Source organism: Oncorhynchus gorbuscha, linkage group LG03, assembly GCF_021184085.1.
Source record: "Oncorhynchus gorbuscha isolate QuinsamMale2020 ecotype Even-year linkage group LG03, OgorEven_v1.0, whole genome shotgun sequence".
Classification (NCBI taxonomy): Eukaryota; Metazoa; Chordata; class Actinopteri; order Salmoniformes; family Salmonidae; genus Oncorhynchus; species Oncorhynchus gorbuscha.
The window spans coordinates 80,264,816-80,284,296 of NC_060175.1; the positions used below are offsets into that span (position 1 = coordinate 80,264,816).

General features: G+C 43.0%; 1 protein-coding gene across 1 annotated transcript; it reads left to right on the plus strand.

Annotated features, from left to right (window-relative positions):
• The first annotated feature begins 10,088 nt into the window (after positions 1–10,088).
• On the plus strand, positions 10,089–12,756 carry sike1 (suppressor of IKBKE 1). Its single transcript, XM_046337190.1, has 6 exons — positions 10,089–10,191; positions 10,434–10,607; positions 10,717–10,822; positions 10,988–11,130; positions 11,253–11,366; positions 11,495–12,756. Exons 2-6 carry the CDS (start codon positions 10,449–10,451, stop codon positions 11,612–11,614), a joined length of 642 nt encoding a protein of 213 aa, XP_046193146.1. The 5' UTR covers positions 10,089–10,191; positions 10,434–10,448; the 3' UTR covers positions 11,615–12,756.
• Positions 12,757–19,481: the final 6,725 nt, after the last annotated feature.

The following is a 19,481-nucleotide window of genomic DNA, read 5'->3' on the forward strand; positions in this document are numbered from 1 at the left end:
CCATGAAGTGCTTTGAAAGGCTGATCATGGCTCACATCAACACCATTATCCCAGAAACACTAGACCCACTCCAATTTGCATACCGCCCCAACAGATCCACAGATGATGCAATCTCTATTGCACTCCACACAGCCCTTTCCCACCTGGACAAAAGGAACACCTATGTGAGAATGCTATTAATTGACTACAGATCAGCATTCTACACCATAGTGCCCCCAAAAGCTCATCACTATGCTAAGGACTCTGGGACTAAACACCTCCCTCTGCAACTGGATCCTAGACTTCCTGACGGGCCACCCCCAGGTGGTACGGGTAGGTAACAACACAGGGGCCCCTCTGGGGTACGTGCTCAGTCTTCTGTGCTCTCTGTGCTCTCACTCATGACTGCATGGCCAGGCATGACTCCAACTGTCATGTTTTGTCATTGATTGTCATGTCTTGTCCCTGTGCTTCCCCTTCTATTCGTTTCCCCCTGCTGGTCTTATTAGGTTCTTTCCCTCTTTATATCCCTCTCTCTCCCCCTCCCTCTCCCCCTCTCTCTCTCTCTCTCTCTCTCTCTCTCTCTATCGTTCCGTTCCTGCTCCCAGCTGTTCCTCATTCTCCTAACTACCTCATTTACTCTTTCACACCTGTTCCCTATTTTGCCCTCTGATTAAGTCCCTATTTCTCTCTCTGTTTTCGCTTCTGTCCTTGTCGGATCATTGTTTGCTGTTCTATGTCCTCGTTCCGTCCTGTCATGGTTTTGCCTTCTTCAGATGCTGCGTGTGAGCAGGTGTCTAGATCAGCTACGGCCTGCGCCTTCCCGAAGCGACCTGCAGCCTGTGGTCGCATCTCCAGTTGTTCCCCTCCACTGACTAGAGGGTTTCAGTATTCCTGTTTTGACTTGGAATAAACTCTGTTTCGGTAAAGTCGCTTTTGGGTCCTCATTCACCTGCATAACACCAACACCATCATTAAGTTTTCCAATGACACAACAGTGGTAGGCCTGATCACCGATGTCGGTCAATTTCTTCAACAAATGATCAGGTCTATAATTAACAAACATACATTAGTAATGGAAAGGAAACAGACTATTTTTTAAGTATTAAAATACTGATTTTAGTAATACAATTGTAGGCAGAAGTTGGTACAGAGTACAGTATAATAGTATATGATAGTTCTCCCAAGTTCTGCAAATTGTCTAAGACATCCTGCAACTCATATAGCCTCTCCCAGTCCTCCTTGCGTGAGTTAACCTGGCAACAACATTTTAATAAATCTAACGTTTCCTCTAACAGCAGTAACCATCTTATCAGCAATTAAAAGCTCAGAAGTGGGTTTGACCGAAACTTGACTTTTCATCTCAAATATAGAGTCATAACAATGTGAACGAGTGTAAGCATCTTCTGACAGGTGGCTGGTTTCATCAGGTCTATGGCAGCCTTGTGTTCTCAGAAAACCAGATAACCACGGTAGGATCCAGACAGGAGGAGTCTGAACATAGACGCCTTCTGATAGTGTCTGAAGGTCACAACTCTCAAAATCAGGTTTTAACACACACACACAGAGGTCTCCTGAAGAGACCTTACAGTTTATCATAACATAATTTAATAACCATTTAAAAGGTATAAGGCCTTGGTTTAAACTTCTTCACCAACAACGATGAGACATCCTATATGGAGGAGGTCAGAGACCTGGCCGTGTGGTGCCAGGATAGCAACCTCTCCCTCAACGTGATCAAGACAAAGGAGATGATTGTGGACTACAGGAAAAGGAGCACCGAGCACAACCCCATTCTCATCGATGGGGCTGTAGTGGATCAGGTTGAGAGCTTCAAGTTCCTTGGTATCCACATCACCAACAAACTATCATGGTCCAAACACACCAAGACAGTCATGAAGAGGGCACGACAAGGCCTATTCCCTCTCAGGAGACTGAAAGGATTTGGCATGGGTCATCAGATCCTAAAAAAGTTTTACATCTGCACCATCAAGAGCTGGTTGCATCACTGCCTGGTATGGCAACTGCTCGGCCTCCGAACGCAAGGCACTACAGAGGGTACATCACTGGGGCCAAGCTTCCTGCCATCCAGGACCTCTATACCAGGCGGTGTCAGAGGAAGGCCCTAAAAATGATTGATGTCTCTTCGCCCGAACAATGAGAGAGACAGAGGGGTGTGAGGTAAAGATCGCCTCAAGATAAAACATTATGTTCAAAATCTGAAAGTAAGACTAAATATTAGTACATTACATACTCATGGGTAATAACCTTCAATCTGGATAACAATGCAAAACAAATCATATGGCTAGAAAAATGTAGCAACAAATATTGTGAAAACTCAAACATGATGGAGAGTAAACAAGGAGAACCAATCTCCAAAAGAAAACATGACTCCTTGACAGACACAGACAAGTTATGCTTTTCACCCCCGGGAATAGTAAGGGTGGAAACCGATCTGTAAAAATCAATAAGGGGTGGCAGAGTAGCCTAGTGGTTACAGCGTTGGACTAGTAACTGGAAGGTTGCAAGTTCAAACCCCCGAGCTGACAAAGGTACAAATCTGTCATTCTGCCCCTGAATAGGCAGTTAACCCACTGTTCCCAGGCCGTCATTGTAAATAAGAATTTGTTCTTAACTGACTTGCCTGGTTAAATAAAGGTTAAACATTTTTTTAAAATTAAATGACAAACTGGGCATACTTAAAGGAGTTGAAGGCTAGCCTCGAGATGAGTGACGAAAAAGCTGCGACAATGGAGACAGAAACAAACATGCTTAAAGGGACAGTCAATAAGATTGAAACTGACATTGATTAACTTAAAAAAGGAGAACATCTTTCTGAGCGAAGCCTTACATACAGGCTAGATCTATGAGAGAAAATCTGGTACTGACTGGTATCCAAGAAAAAGAAGGTGACGTTTCTGAAAATGTGGTGAAGGAATTCTCCCACACGAAGCTGTCGACAAAATCCAACTCGAACGTATACACCGTTTGAAACAGAGATATGAGTGCCCAATCGTTGACAAATTTTCTTTCTTTTTGGATAAAATAATAGTTAAAGGAACGAAAATAGGCAGGAATGATAAGTTCCCAAAGTAAATTGTAGAGTGGCACAAAGTTTTGTACCCCATCTTCAAGGAGAATAGATTATAAGGAAAACGTGTATCTCTCATAGTCGATAAACTGTATATTGATAACCAAATGTTCAGTGACACAAAGACTACTCCATGGCTATTCTAAATATTAGTTCCCATAGAGGAGTCGAATAATGGAACACCCAATACACCCAATCCCATGGTTGGTTGTAATAAGAAATGGTTGTAATAAAAAAATATATAGAAAATCAAGAACTACACCATACCATTATTCTAGATAGGGAATTATGGAAAATAATTAGTATTAGACTTTCCATTCATACCATTTTATAAAGTGATAAGACAACAGAAGAAAATATCATTAACAAAATATTAATCTTCAAATATAAGGAACTGAAACACAAAAGTATTCAATCAACATGGTAGAGAAAAAACACAGCACAGTATGTGGGTATGTGCGGATGTGTTGTGATGGAAGGTGGGGTTTGGAAAAGTGTGGAGTTAAGTGAGGGAAAAAGAAAAATGGTTGCAAATCCCAGTGCCCTTGTGTGTTTGTGAACAGGGGTTGTGAATGAGAGCTTTCAATTTTGTCCAGATATGGGATATACATTTTAAAATAAATGAATACAAGTTTATTTATTTATTGTCCTATCATCCAGCTGGCTTAGTATGGAGCGTGAGGAGAGTCACCCCTTCTCTATTGGGGCTGTGATTTTGTCACCTGTCAATCTGGAGATGTCACTTTATTGTAACAATCCTATTATACATAGCACAGTCCGAATCTGGCAGCAAATTAAAGTCCAATTTGAGCTTAGACCAATGTCATTCATGCTCCCTGTTGCCAGGAATCCCTCATTTGCCCCCTCTAACCTTGATAACACCTTTGAGCGATGGGGAGAGTTGGGGATAAGTACCATAGGGGATTTATACATAGAAGGGACCTTTGCTTCCTTTGAGTTGCTGAGGGAAACTTATAATCTTCCCAGAAGTAATCTTTTTCAGATACCTACAAATTAGACACTACGTTAGAAAGCACCTCCCAACATTTGGGAATGCTAAACCTTCCAAGTTTGACAGATGCATAAAAATATGCCCCACCTCAGACAAACTGATATCGAGTCTATATGATGCTTTTCAATCTGTTAGCACACCTTCTACAGATGCCATTAAGGCAAAATGGGAGCTAGGGACTAGGGACTGACATTTCGGTAGCAGACTAGGAAGATAGCTTGGAGTATATCCACACATGCTCCATTAATTCCAGACATCGTCTCATACAATTCAAGGTATTACACAGATTACACTATTCCAAAACTAAACTGCATAGGATATTTCCTGATACATCCCCTATGTGTGATAAATGTCAGGCTGCGCAGAGTACACTATTCCTCTGCCTTGCCCTATGCTCTAGCTTGCATGGTTATTGGTGTGGAATTTTTAGGATCCTCTCTGAAGTTTTGTAGACTTCAATAGACTGGGACCTGTTTCTGATAATCCTGGGAGTGTCTGAGTCCCTAAACGGATTAACCAACCCCCCCCAAAAAAACTCATCTCTTACAGTCTCATTTCGGCAAAAAAACTAATCTTGTTGTTTTGGAAAAGGAGGGAAGCGCCCTCTACCAAATTATGGCTCAGTGAATTGGCCAACACTGTACACTTAGAAAGATTTAGATATATTCTGAACAATAAATTATCAACATTTGATCAAATCTGGGGGGGGGGGAATAAGGGGAGGGGAATAAGTGGGGGTGACATTTACCCTCTTTCTTTTTCTACATGTCCTTGTTCTGTATGTCGTGTTTTGTATTATTTGTTTTGTACCTAGAACTCTGGGTCTTGTTGTTCCTGTCAGCTCTTTTATGTGCACGGATAGTGCAGGGCAACAGAAGAAGAACAACAGTGGGGCAAAAGATTTTAGAGTTGAGGAAAGGGCCGATAAAGCAGGGGGAAAGTTTACAGGACTCTGAAGGGCAGATCTCGAGTGGAGAGCCATACCCTCTGCCTGAGACGATAGCAGGGAGCTGGGGTCCGGTGGCGGTCCGCCTGTCACCAATACCTGGAGGTGGTCTTAAGAAGAGCAGACCGGGCTCTCTTCCAGGTACGCATACAGCGGCGGACGAACATCTGGGCTGAGGTTATGCTGACTTCTTCCTCTTGCTGAGGGAAGAGCAGAAGCTGGTAACCGAAGGAACACTCGAAGAACGAGAGACCAGTGGCTGAGCAGGGAAGGGTATTGCGGGCGTACTCCACCCACACGAGTTGCTGGCTCCAGGTGGTGGGGTTGGCAGTGACAAGGCAACGAAGAGTCGTCTCTAGGTTCTGATCGGCTCACTCCGATTGGCCGTTAGATTTGGAATGAAACCCGGAGGACAGGCTGGCCAATAACCCAATCAGGGTGCAGAATCCCTTCCAGAACCTGGACAAGAACTGAGAACCATGATCGGTGACCATGTCGACCAGAAGTCCATGGATCCGGAAGATGTGCTGCACCCTAAGCTGGGCCGTCTCCTTGGCTGAGGGCAAATTGGGAAGGGGAATGAAATGTACGGCTTTGGTAAACCTATTCACAACCGTAAGGATGGTGGTGTTGCCAACTGATGGGGGAAGACCAGGGACAAAGTCCAGGGCTATATGGGACCACGGGCAGTGAGGAATAGGGAGTGGTTGAAGGAGGCCAGCCGGAGCTTGCCGCTTCTTGTTCTGTGCGCACATATTGCAGGCGGCGACAAATGCGGAGACGTCAGGAACCATGGTGGTCCACCAAAAATGTTGTTGAATGAAAGCCAGGGAAACTGTATGGACTCACTGTGATTGCCCGACACTCACAGGTTAATGGGAACCATTCTGTGAGTGACCCTGCCAAAGGAGCGTCTGTCCAATACTCTGGCGTCCCTGGGAATAGAGATACCCAGTTCAGATTCCAGGGTAGCGTCCATGAAGCTCTCGTCAGCCCCAGTCCATGAGCACCTGGAGAGATTTAGACCCGTCACCCCAGAGCAGAATAGCATGGAGATGAGTATAAGCCAGTGTATCCCAAACTAGGTCCTGGGGACCCCAATGGATGGCTGTTCAGTTTTTTGCCCTAGTACTACACAGCTGATTCAAATAATCAAAGCTTGATGAAGAGTTCATTATTTGAATCAGCTGTGTAGTGCTAAAAAACAAACGTGCACCCACAGGACCGAGTTTGGGTAACGCTGACCTAAGCATAATGAAACTTATATTCAATCAAATAAACCTCAAGTAACAAATAAACCATACATTTTTTGTAGACCAAATTTGACACAACATATTTTTTTCTTGCCAGCACTACAGACGGCTCTATTGGTCTGCTAATACAGGACTAGTAAAGGCCCAGTGCACAACTTTGCTAAAAACACATGTTTTCCAAAACTAAATATAGATGATTAAAATATTCAATAATCAGATTCTTCAGGTGGTGCTACAGCATCATCCTCAATCCTACTTCCCGCGGTTATGCCTGCTGGAGGGAGTTTATTTATTTAACTAGGCAAGTCAATTAAGAACACATTTTTATTTACAATGGCGGCCTACCAAAAGGAGAAAGGCCTCATGCAGGGATGGGGGATTAAAAATAAATTAAATACGAATATAGGACAACGAGACAACACAGCACAAAACGAGACTATCAAGACCCAAATGCAGACACAGGAGGCAGATGGTTGGAGTCTTACACGGTTTATTAATCCAAAGGGTAGGCAAGAGAAAGGTAGAGGACAGGCAAAAAGGTCAAAACCAGATCAGAGTCCAAGTACAGAGTGGCAGACAGGCTCATGGTCAAGGCAGGCAGAATGGTCAGGCAGGCAGGTATAAAGTCCAGAAACAGGCAAGGGTCACAAGCGAGAGGACTTTTTTTTAAAGGGGAAAAAAGCCAATGAACAGGGAAAAACCGCTGGTTAACTTGGAAACATACAAGACAAACTGGCACAGAGAGACACCTGGAGTGGGTGGAGACAATCACAAGGACAGGTGAAACAGATTAGGGCGTGACAGAGACCTAAGACAACAACACAGCATGGCAGCAACACATGACAACACAGCATGGCAGCAGCACAACACTGTAGCAGCACAAAACAGGGTACAAATGTTATTGGGCACAGAAAACAGCACAAAGGTCAAGAAGGTAGAGACAACAATACATCACACAAAGCAGCCACAGGAGGAAGATTTTCTGCAGAGTTGGGCCTCTCTCTTTACCTCTTCCTCTCTGCTTGAATGCATCCACCTGTTTTGAGGCCCATATTTTTAGCTAAATAAATATATACACTACCGGTCAAACGTTTTAGAACACCTACTCATTCAAGGGTTTTTATTTGAACAATTTGCAGAATAATAGTGGACATTAAAAATATGAAATAACACATGGAATCATGTAGTAACCAAAAAAGTGTTAAACAAATCAAAATATATTTTATATTTGAGATTCTTCAAATAGCCTTTTGCCTTAATGTCAGCTTTGCACACTTGGCATTTTCTCAAAGAGCTTCATGATGTAGTCAATTGGAATGCATTTCAATTAACAGGTGTGCCTCCTTAAATGTTAAATGTTAAATGAATTGATTCCCTTCTTAATGCGTTTGAGAGTCAGTTGTGTTGTATCAAGTTTTGGGGGTATACAGAAGTAAAAGTCCAAGTACATACTATGGCAGAACAGCTCAAATAAGCAAAGAGAAATTACAGTTCATCATTACTTTAAGACATGAGGGTCAGTCAGTACGGAACATTTTAAGAACTTTGGAAGGTTTTTCAAGTGCAGTCACAAAAACCATGAAGCGTTATGATGAAACTGGCTCTCATGAGGACCGCCACCGGAATTGAAGACCGAGAGTTACCTCTGCTGCAGAGAATAAGTTCATTAGAGTTACCAGCCTCAGAAATTGCAGCCCAAATAAATGCTTCACAGAGTTCAAGTAACATACACATCTCAACATCAACTGTTCAGATGAGACTGTGTGAATCAGGCCTTCATGGTCGAATTTCTGCAAAGAAACCACTACTAAAGGACACCAATAATAAGAAGAGACTTGCTTGGGCCAAGAAACACAAGCAATGGACACTAGGCCGATGGACATTTGTCCTTTGGTCTGGAGTCCAAGTTGGAGATTTTTGGTTCCAACCACCGTGTCTTTGTGAGATACGGTGTGGGTGAATGGATGATCTCTGCATGTGTATTTCCCACCGTAAAGCATGGAGGTGGTGGTGTTATGGCGTGGGGGTGCTTCGCTGGTGACACTGTCTGTGATTTATTTAGAATTCAATGCACACTTAACCAAAATGGCTACCACAGCATTTTGCAGCAATATGCCATCCCATCTGGTTTTGGCTTAGTAGACTATATTTGTTTTTCAACAGGACAATAACCCACCACACCTCCAGGCTGTGTAAGGGATATTTTACCAAGAAGGAGAGTGATGGAGTGCTGCATCAGATGACCTGGCCTCCACTATTTCCTGAAGTCAACCAAATTGAGATGGTTTGGGATGAGTCAGACCGCAGAGTGAAGTAAAAGCAGCCAACAACTGCTCAGCATACATGGGAACTCCTTCAAGACTGTTGGAAAAGCATTCCTGGTGAAGCTGGTTGAGAGAATGCCAAGAATGTGCAAAGTTGTCATCAAGGCAAAGAGCGGCTATTTGAAGAATCTCAAATGTAAAATATATTTTGACTTGTTTAACACTTTTTGGGTTACTACCATGATTCCATATGTGTTATTTCATAGTGTTGATGTCTTCACTATTTTTCTACAATGTAGAAAATTGTACAAATATGTGCATATATTGAAGCAACATCTCACGACATCAGTCAGGAAGTTAAAGCTTGGTCGCAAATGGGTCTTTCAAATGGACAATGACCCCAAGCATACTTCAAATGTTGTGGAAAAATGGCTTAAGGACAACAAAGTCAAGGTATTTGAGTGGCCATCACAAAGCCCTGACCTCTATCCTATAGAACATTTGTGGGCAGATGTCACGACTTCCGCCAAAAGTCGGGCCCGCTCCTTGTTCGGGCGGCGTTCGTCGGTCGACGTCGCCGGCTTTTATTTCAGCATCTCTTGAGAAAATGTGAATACGCATGTAATCTTTGACACCTAATACAAGCAGACAGTATTTCAACCACAAAAATATGCACCCAAGAGGAACTGAATGGAGTCAGAAACGTGTTTTTATTGTTTTCTCAGGTTTTTCCCCATTAAAACCGGTCAAATGGATGACATTTTGCACAGGACCAATCTTTCCACTGTTTTGGAGTTATTGCGTTTAATCCCGGTCCCTAAACGAAACAGAACCCTTTACATATTTTAACTAGATTACAAACTCATTCGTTCTATTGATGTAAGACATTATTCAGGTGAGAACTACTTTATAGTTTTCTGGGGCAACAAGTTATGACAGAAGAGAAGCTGCATTTATCTAACTTTCGTTGACAAACAAATGGCCTACCAAATGTTGGAAATTATAAACAGAAACATGTCTAAATTAGATGTGGAAGTGGCCAGTGGGCTCCGCTATAATGTCCAGTGCAGAGTATCAGCACAACTTATTATGGAATCATGGTGGATCAAGCTGCGCAGGTAGCCGACTTTTTTAAAAGTGATTTGTTTGACATCACACAACACCTATGATATGCGAAACTGAGCCTGCGCAGACCGTGAAAAACAATGGTAAAGGCAAATATTCTTATACCTAAACCTAATTGTTATCTGTGGTAAAATGGGATACGTTGGTTACATGCCACAGTACCCTGTCTAAAATCAGCATATCCCAGGCATCTTATCCGGGTTTCTCATAACTGGGATAAAAACCTTTTTGGGTTATTGTAAACGGGATGTGATGTTTATATGACAACTCAAAAATCGAATACTTCAGTACCCGAATAATAACGGGACATTGGTCTGCATGTAAAGGTGTTCAGTGACTTATCTAACCCCAAACCGCAGGCTGGTCTGGTTGGTCGATTACAAAAGCGTTCCTGGAAGTCTCGCGATGTTGCGCGTATGGGTTTAGAAACTGTGTTACTATCTTGAACACAACCCTGCTTACGACCGGAAGTGATGTAAAACTAATGAGTCACATTTTGTTCCGAAAACAGCGGTCTCCAGGTCAGAGAGTTTGTTTTTGAAGTATTTCTTGATATTTTGGTCAATTTTCACAAAATACTTGACGATACTCATGTTTATCTATGACGCATATCAGTAAAGCAAGGATTTAATCTGTCCGCTAATCTACAAAATATCTGCCACTATAACTAGCTAGCTAAGGTTAGCTATTTCGATGATTGGTTAGCTAATTTAGCTAGCAAATGTAATGTAAAAAGGACCTGCGTCTTCCGTTCGTAATCAAGCTAGTGCAGAAGGCTATGGCGTGCACTTTGGAAAAGGTTCTTGGCGATGCTCGCACGCTGCTTGAGAGGCTCAAAGAGCACGACACGGCGGCAGAAGGACTGATCGAGCAGTCTGGAGCGCTCAGCCAGAAGGTTCAGGGCATGAGAGAGGTGGGAAATGCCCTTCCAGACAAGGTACATTTGGTTGCTTCTATCTTTCGAGCTTGCTGAATACGTATCTAGTATTTTTTTTAAATGGCATATAGATGAGAGCCTTGGATTTATCTGTTCACTGTTCCCCTAGTACATGGAGGAAAGTTCTGAGATACAGGAGTTGTCAAAGTACAAGCCTCACGTCCTGTTAACGCAAGAGAATACCCAAATAAAGGAACTACAGCAAGAAAACCGAGGCAAGACACAATTCATGTTTTATTCACTGTAATATTTTATTCTGACCCACTTTATCTCAGTCAAATGTCATTCGGTGTCAAATGTTTGCAGCACGATAAAAACAATATAATCTGTTAATATATTTGAGGCACAGACGTGTCTGGTAATGTGTTAAATCTCCACAGAACTGTGGCTGTCTTTGGAGGAGCACCAGTATGCGCTAGAATTGATCATGGGTAGATACCGCAAGCAAATGCTACAGCTTATGATGGAAAAGAAGGAGCTGGACACAAAGCCTGTTCTTAGCCTTCATGAGGACCATGCCAAGGTACACACCCTTTCTGTCTACTCAGAATGAATGTAATAACATTTGATATTGACTCACATTTATGATAAAAACAATTAGCTATGTGTCATGTTTTATTTGTTTGAATTTGTATTATCATGAAGGAAGTGCAAAGCCAACTGGAGCGGATATGCGAGATGGGTCAGGTGATGAGAAGAGCTGTTCAGGTGGATGACCAGCACTACTGCTCTGTGCGAGAGAGGCTTGCCCAACTAGAGGTAAAAAATGGTTAAATCAAGCAAATTACTATTTTTATTATCTATGACTGGGTCAGGGTAAATAAGGGTAAATAGGGTAAATAAAAAGACTATTTATCAACCCATGGCCAATATTCTCATGCATTTAGATTGAAAACAAGGAGCTGCGAGATCTACTGACCATTAGTAAGAGTTCTGTGAGGCCACAGAAGGAAGACTCCAGCCAGTCAGCGACAGAGGAAGAAGTCGAACCGGGGACCAATCAGTGATGGAATCGAAAGAGAAGATCTCAGTTCCATACTCCTCGCATCCTCTCCTCGTCTCCTTCTCAAAACCTTTTGGATGAGAAAGCCAGAGGTCCCGCTCCTCTGACATTCTCCTCGAGTGGGTTTTGAGGAGAGAGGACAGTAGGAGTATGCAATCGAGAACTTCCCATAGAGAGGAGTTTGGATTGTTCATGGAGAAGAACAGTTCCCCGGGGCCACAAGACAGGGTTGATTACATTTTCACCACCGGTCACCCCTTCCCTTTAAGACAAAGTCCATGTTTTGTGTTGTTAGTTACCATTTAATATATATTTCCAAAGGTGCTCCTGCTGCCCAATGAAGCACTGTAAAGGCACAGAGAAGAGAGAATACTGTTTTTGTCAGGAAAGCTCCTATACAACAGTTTTAGTATAGAGGGTGAACTTTTGCATTGGCCAAAGATAATCACATTAGCTTTTTATGGCATGGTCTCTAGCTTTTCATTTTGAGTCATTTGTTCAAATGTACTTGCAACATTGTAGAAATAATCATGTGGTCAATTCACGGGAAACCAAATGCCAACTCTCCCCACATGGTTTAGCAAATGTTATGCTGTCAAACTGCAAGTCTTGATGTTTATTCCCCTGGGCCTGATATGACATCTTGTTGTCTCCAGATGTTTCAAATCAAATTGCGTTTTTCATATGGGCTTACTTATGGGCCCTTAACCAACAATGCAGAGTTTTTAAAACAGTAAGAAATTCAGTCAAATCAATTTTCAGTCTGACTTGCTTGTAGCAGATTAACAGTTTGTTGGTATGTAATTATCTGCTACATTAGAACTATTAGAAATATTTTGTTAATGTCTGTAATTCATGTGTAAAAATATATATTTTTCATGTCTGGTATAATACTTACATAATGAGTCAGTGTGTGATGTTCTTGACATTAGCGTGTTTGACCATAACTTAGATTTGAGGATCTTTTTTAAAATTTTATTTTTAACAATCCAACAGCTTGACGGACTGTTGTCAAATTGTATATGACATTGTCATCTCAGGAAACTTTCTTGTCATTATTGCAAAAGTGAGCTGTAATTTCTTCAATGCTTTGATGAGTGAACTTATTAATTTGATGTGTCAAATAAATATTAATCAAATGCCTAATTTCACTGATTTTTATTTTTTACAGTAAAAGGAAATGCGGACATTGCAAGATATGGAGCACTTGCTTGATGGATAGATTTGGTGAAAATTTCCCTTTACTCAGGATGACAAAAAATGTTATTTGAATTTCCCAGTTCACTCAAAAGTAATGGCGATCTGAAATTTGGGGATTTCGCTAGATGGAGACATTGCTTTAAGGGCTTCAATTAAAACGAGCTATCGTGAGATTTAGGTTATGGCTCCAGAATCCAGGGCCTGCGTTTGACATTTTTAGCCAGAAAAAAAGTTACGCTTTTTTCCTGGCATGATTAACTGATGCCTCGCAGAGAGTGCCATCAAACTTGGTAAATAACCCAATTTGTTCCAGAACGTTAGCTACGTTCTGCTTTGCTCTGCTTTTAGATACTTTTTTCTGCTCTGCTTTTTATATGGTTTACGCATATGATCTGTATACAGGTCAATTGTATTCAGAATGCTTTGAACATTAAATGAACACTCAAAATTGTATCACTTTCTTACTTTGTGATTTTTGGGGGATTCAATTTAAAGTATGCACATATTTATTTTACATAATTTTTTAGGTTGTTTGAAGTTAGATGGAGACACACTAATGGGAAAAACATTGGAAGGTTTGAAGCCGTGATTGATTCCTGTTCTCATGTGGAAAGTTGTATGCAACATGTGTCGGAGAGTGTTTACCACTACACCAAGGCTCTGCACAGGAAATACTAATATTCATGGTTGATGGCAGTGGGTAACCAAATATAGATTGCAGTCTCCCTGTCCATAGACTGCTTTCAAGGTAAGGACACAAACATTTTGTAATTTGGGTGAATTCTTTCAAATATGTCCGGAAGAAAATCCTGCTTACGCTACAGGAGTGTTGGCCACGCCTGATCTATGTTTCCCAAGTGCTGGGTGTTTAAAAATGCTTCTCTGGCATTAGCACCTAATTATAACGTTATAACAATTCTAATGTTAGGTTATAACAATTAATTTCTCAAAATCACTCAACCTTAATTTTTTTAATGAGTATCAATATTCAGGTAGTTATACAAATAAATACATTTTAATGCCAGAAATGCCGGTGTTTGAGGGATATATTGGCATGAGTTGTTGTTCTCTTGTGCCGGCAAACCATGCCAATATATTCTCCAAACACCGGCATCGAGGGCATTGTAACTTTTATACAATGGGTTACCATTATTCAAATAATGATTTACATATTTTCATAAATATATTTTCATGAATATATTCATACTATTTCATCCCACAAGATATAGTCCAGACATAAATCTAGGGTTGCTACCCAAACTGGTTGGAAATTCGTTCTATTGGTTCGGTTGCCAGAGACGCGACCCAGTATTTAAGTATTTTTGTTTTGTATCTATGGACACGACCCAATCATTCATACTTTCTAAATGTTCTATTGCCATACTGGCTATCAACATTCTTATCCCTTGCTTGCTAGCTAGCCAAATATGTCTAACTTACGTCAAACAGTGCAGCTAGAATAACAACAAAGTAGCTGCATTTGTTTAAGCTGTTTTGTAGTGACATTTATTTTGAATATTTTTATTTGATTTAACCTTTATTTAACTAGGCAAGTCAGTTATGAATAAATTCTTATTTACAATGACAGCCTACCAAAAGGGTCCCTGCGGGGATGGGGGCTGGGATCAAAAATAAAAATAGAAGAAATAGAGGACAAAACACACATCACGACAAGAAAGACACCACATAAACATAGCATGGCAGCAACACATGACAACACAGCGTAGTAGAAAGCATGGTACAAACATTATTGGGCAAAGACAACAGCAAGAAGGTAGAGACCTTTATTTATTTAACCAGGCAAGTCAGTTAAGAACATAATCTTATTTTCAATGACGGCCTGGGAACAGTGGGTTAACTGCCTGTTCAGGGGCAGAACGACAGATTTGTACCTTGTCAGCTCGGGGGTTTGAACTCACAACCTTCCGGTTACTAGTCCAACGCTCTAACCACTAGGCTACGCTGCCACCCCAACAATACATCAGGTGAAGCAGCCACAACTGTCAGTAAGAGTGTCCATGATTGAGTCTTGAATGAAGAGATGGAGATAAAATTGTCCAGTTTGAGTGTTTTTTGCAACTTGTTCCAGTCGCTAGCTGCAGCAAACTGAAAAGAGGAGCGACCCAGGGATTTGTGTTCTTTGGGGACCTTTAACAGAATGTGACTGGCGGAACGAGTGTTGTACGTGGATGATGCAGTAGGTATCTCAGATAGGGGGGAGTGAGGCCTAAGAGGGTTTTATAAATAAGAATCAACCAGAGGGTCTTGCGACGGGTATACAGAGATTACCAGTTTACAGAGGAGTATAGAGTGCAGTGATGTGTCCTATATGGAGCATTGGTGGCAAATCTAATGGCCAAATGGTAAAGAACATCTAGCCTCTCGAGAGCAACCATACCTGCCGATCTATAAATTACATCTCCGTAATCTAGCATGGGTAGGATGGTCATCTGAATCAGGGTTAGTTTGGCAGCTCGGGTGAAAGAGGAGTGATTACGATAGAGGACACCAAGTCTAGATTTATGTGCTGAGAGAAGGACAGTGTACCATCTAGCCATACTCCCAAGTAATTGTATGAGGTGGGGAGAGGGGCATTCTTCTTACCAAACCACATTACCTTTGTTTTAGAGGTGTTCAGAACAAGCTTCTTGGACACTAAGAAAGCTTTGTTGTAGAGTGTTCACACAAAATCCAGGGAGGTGCCAGGGGAGTATAAGACTTTATCACTGCAATCTTTGAGAAAGGTAGTTAGCAAACCAGGCCAAAGACCCCTCAGCGACACCAATATAGCCAGCCCACAAGAATGGAATAGTTTACCGTATCTAAAACTTTGGCCAAGTCAATAAAAATAGCAGCACAACATTGCTGAGAATCAAGGGCAATGGTGAAATCATTTAAGACCTTTAAGGTTGCAGTGACACATCCATAACCTGAGTGGAAACCAGATTGCACACCAGAGAGAATACTATAGACATCAAGAAAGCCAGTCAGTTTATTATTGACAAGTTTTTCCAACACTTTTGATAAACAAGGCAAAATACAAATTGGCCTATAACAGTTAGGATCAGCTTAATCTCCCCTTTAATTAAATAAAGGACGCACCGTGGCTGCCTACCAAGCAATAGGAACCTCCCGAGAGAGGAGAGACAAAAGGTCAGCGATAGGCTTTTATTTTTATATTTTATTTTACAGCATTCAATGTCAGCAGAACAAACCCTGATGACTCGGTGGCGAGCGACGCATACAAGGCAAGCAGGTATGAGCATTGGAAATGCACTAGGGATGCATAAAGACGAATAAAACTTAAATTGATGTTTGACAACTCAGACTCACATCGCATGTGGCAAGGATTATAGACTATCCCAGACTACAAAGGAAAATCCAACTGTGCGGTACCCACCGAAACCTCCCTGCCAGATAAGCTTTACACTTTCTATGCTCGCTTCAAGACAGACAATACAGAGCCATCCAGGAAGACTATCGCCTCTCCGGACGATCAGGTGCTTTCGCTCTCCGAGGCTGGCATGAGGAAAACTCTCAAAAGAGTGAATACTCAAAAAGCCACTGGCCCAGATGGCATCCCTGGACGCGTCCTCCGTGTGTGCTGACCAGCTGGCGGGCGTCTTCTCGTACATCTTACACGTCCCTGTCCCAAGCTGTAGTCCCTACCTTCTTTAAGGAGACCACCATCGTCACAGTGCCCAAGAAAGACAAGGTGACATGCCCAAATGAGTATCGCCCTGTTGCGCTCACTTCGGTCATCATGAAGTGCTGGTCATGGCCCACGTCAAGTCCAGTTTGCCAGGCACACTGGACCCACTCCAATTTGCCTACCACTCCAACAGAGCCACAGAAGATGCCATTTCCATCGCTATTCACACAGCCGTAGCACATGTGGAGAAGAGGAACATCTATGTGAGAGTGCTGTTCATTGACTACAGTTCAGCATTCAACACTATTTTTCCCTCCAAGATCGACACCAAGCTTAGAGCCCTGGGTCTGGACACCACCCTCTGCAACTGGACCCTGGACTTCTGATAGGTAAACCACTAATTTTGAAGATTGGAAACAACACCCCCTCTTAGCACAGGGGCCCCCCAGGGGTGGGTCTTCAGTCCTCTGCTGTACTCCCTGTTCACCCACGACTGAGTGTATTTGCATGACACCAACTCCATCATCAAGTTTGCTGACAACATCATGGTTGTAGGCCTGATAACCAGCAACAACAAGTCAGCATATATGGAGGAGGAAAGTGAACTGGCATTTGTCATGACAACAACCTCTCCCTCAATGTCAGCAAACAAATGAGTTGATTGTTGACTTCAGGACGCAGAGGAGGGAACATGCCCCGATCCACATCAATGGGACTGTAGTAGAGAGAGTCACGGGTTTTAGGTCCACATCACGGGTCTCAGAGTCACGGGTCTCAGCGTCCACATCTCTGAGGACTTGTCATGGACCAACAACACCCCCACTCTTGTCAAGAGGGCGCAACAGTGTCCTTACTTCCTAAGGCAGCTAAAGAAATTTGCCATTCCTACCCAGGTCATCTCCAAAATACTACTAGTGCACCATCGAGAGCGTCCTGACCAGTTGCATCACGGCCTGGTATGGGAATTGCTCTGTCCACGACAGCAAGGACCTCCAGCGGGTGATAAAGATGACCCAGTACATCACTAGGACTGTGCTTCCACCCATCCAGGACATCAACTCGAAACGGTGCTTGAAGGCACACAGCATCATCAAGGACGCCACACACCTCAGCCACGAACTGTTCCCTCCCTTACCGTCAGGCAGAATATCGGAGCATTAGATCTGATACCAACAGGCTCAGACCGTTTCTATTTACAAGCCATCGGACTGCTGAACATTTGAACTGAACTGACCACCTGCTCTGATTATCCGCACCTTAGCACAACATAACTGCTGCTACCAGTCGGTTATTATACTGCTCAAATTATACACTTGCCCCCATCCCCCCTTCCCAAATACACCTGTACATATTGTACTATAAATTGTGTCTTCCTATATTACACTTGCTATAAAAAATGTATTCCACTGCCGTTTACTTTATGTTCGTATTCTTATTGTTGTTGCATAGCCGATAAGGAATCTGCAAGTAAGGATTTCGTTGGATGATGTATACAATGCGTATCCCGTACAACTAATTAAACATGAAACTATTTGTGTCACGCCTGCTCCCGCTCTCCCCCTCTGGTGCTCGAGGATGCCAGGCTGTCCTTCATTACGCAAATCTGTCACCATCATTACGAGCAGCAACGCTCATTGGACTCACCTGGACTCCTTCCCTTTGTTGATTGCCCCGGTCTATAACTGTTCCCTGTGTCTGCTTTTAATGTCGTTATGTGTTTATGTCCAGACGCTGTCCTGTCCTGTTCCATGTCTATCAACATTAAATGTTCACTCCCTGTACCAGCTTCTTGTCTCTACCAGCGTCAACCCTTACAGAACACAGACACCACTAAAAGAAGCATCAGGGAGTTTTGGTTGGTGACATCGGGTCCGGGTGCTATCGCCAAGGTAACCAGGGGTGCCTCGTTGGGCTTCCAAAGCTTCGTTGGGCTTCCACGAGCTGGCTCAAGACGGCATCCCTAGCCGCGTCCTCAGAGCATGTGCAGACACTTCAATTTGTTTACCGCCCCAATAGATCCGCAGATGATGAAATCGCCATCACACTGCACACTGCCCTATCCTATCTGGAAAATAGGAATACCTATGTAAGAATGCTGTTCATTGACTATAGCTCAGTATTTAACACCATACTACCCTCCAAGCTCATCATTAAGCTCTAGGCCCTGGGTCTGAACCCCGCCCTGTGCAACTTGGTTCTGGACTTTCTAACGGGCCGCCACCAGTTGGTGAAGGTAGGAAACAACACCTCCACTTCGCTGATCCTCAACACTGGGGCTCCACAAAGGTGCGTGCTCAGCCCCCTCCTGTACTCCTTGTTCACCCATGACTGTATGGCCAAGAATGCCGCCAACTCAATCATCAAGTTTGCAGACAACACAACAGTAGTAGGCTTGATTACCAACAATGACGAGACAGCCTACAGGGAGAAGGTGAGGGTTCTGGGAGTGTGGTGTCAGGGAAATAACCTCTCACTCAACAAAACTAAGGAGATGATCGTGGACTTCAGGAAACAGCATAGTGAGCACACCCCTATTCATATCGACGGGACCGCAGTGGAGAAGGTGGAAAGCTTCAAGTTCCCCAGCCTACACATCACTGACAAACTCAAATGGTCCACCCACACAGACAGCCTGGTGAAGAAGGCGCAACATCGCCTGAATTTGGCTTGCCACCTTAAACCCTCACAAACTTTTACAGATGCACAATTGAGAGCATTCTGTCTGGCTGTATCACCGCTTGGTATGGCAACTGCACCGCCCAAAACTGCAGGGCTGCCCAACGCATCACCGGGGGGCAAATTACCTGCCCTCCAGGACACCTACGGCACCCGATGTCACAGGGAGCTTAAAAGATCATCAAGGACAACAACCACCCCAGCCACAGCCTGTTCACCTCGCTATCATCCAGAAGGCGAGGCCAGTACAGGTGCATCAAAGCTGGGACCGAGAGATTGAAAAACAGCTATCTCAAGGCCATCAAACTGTTAAAATAGCCATCACTAGCACATAGAGGCTGCT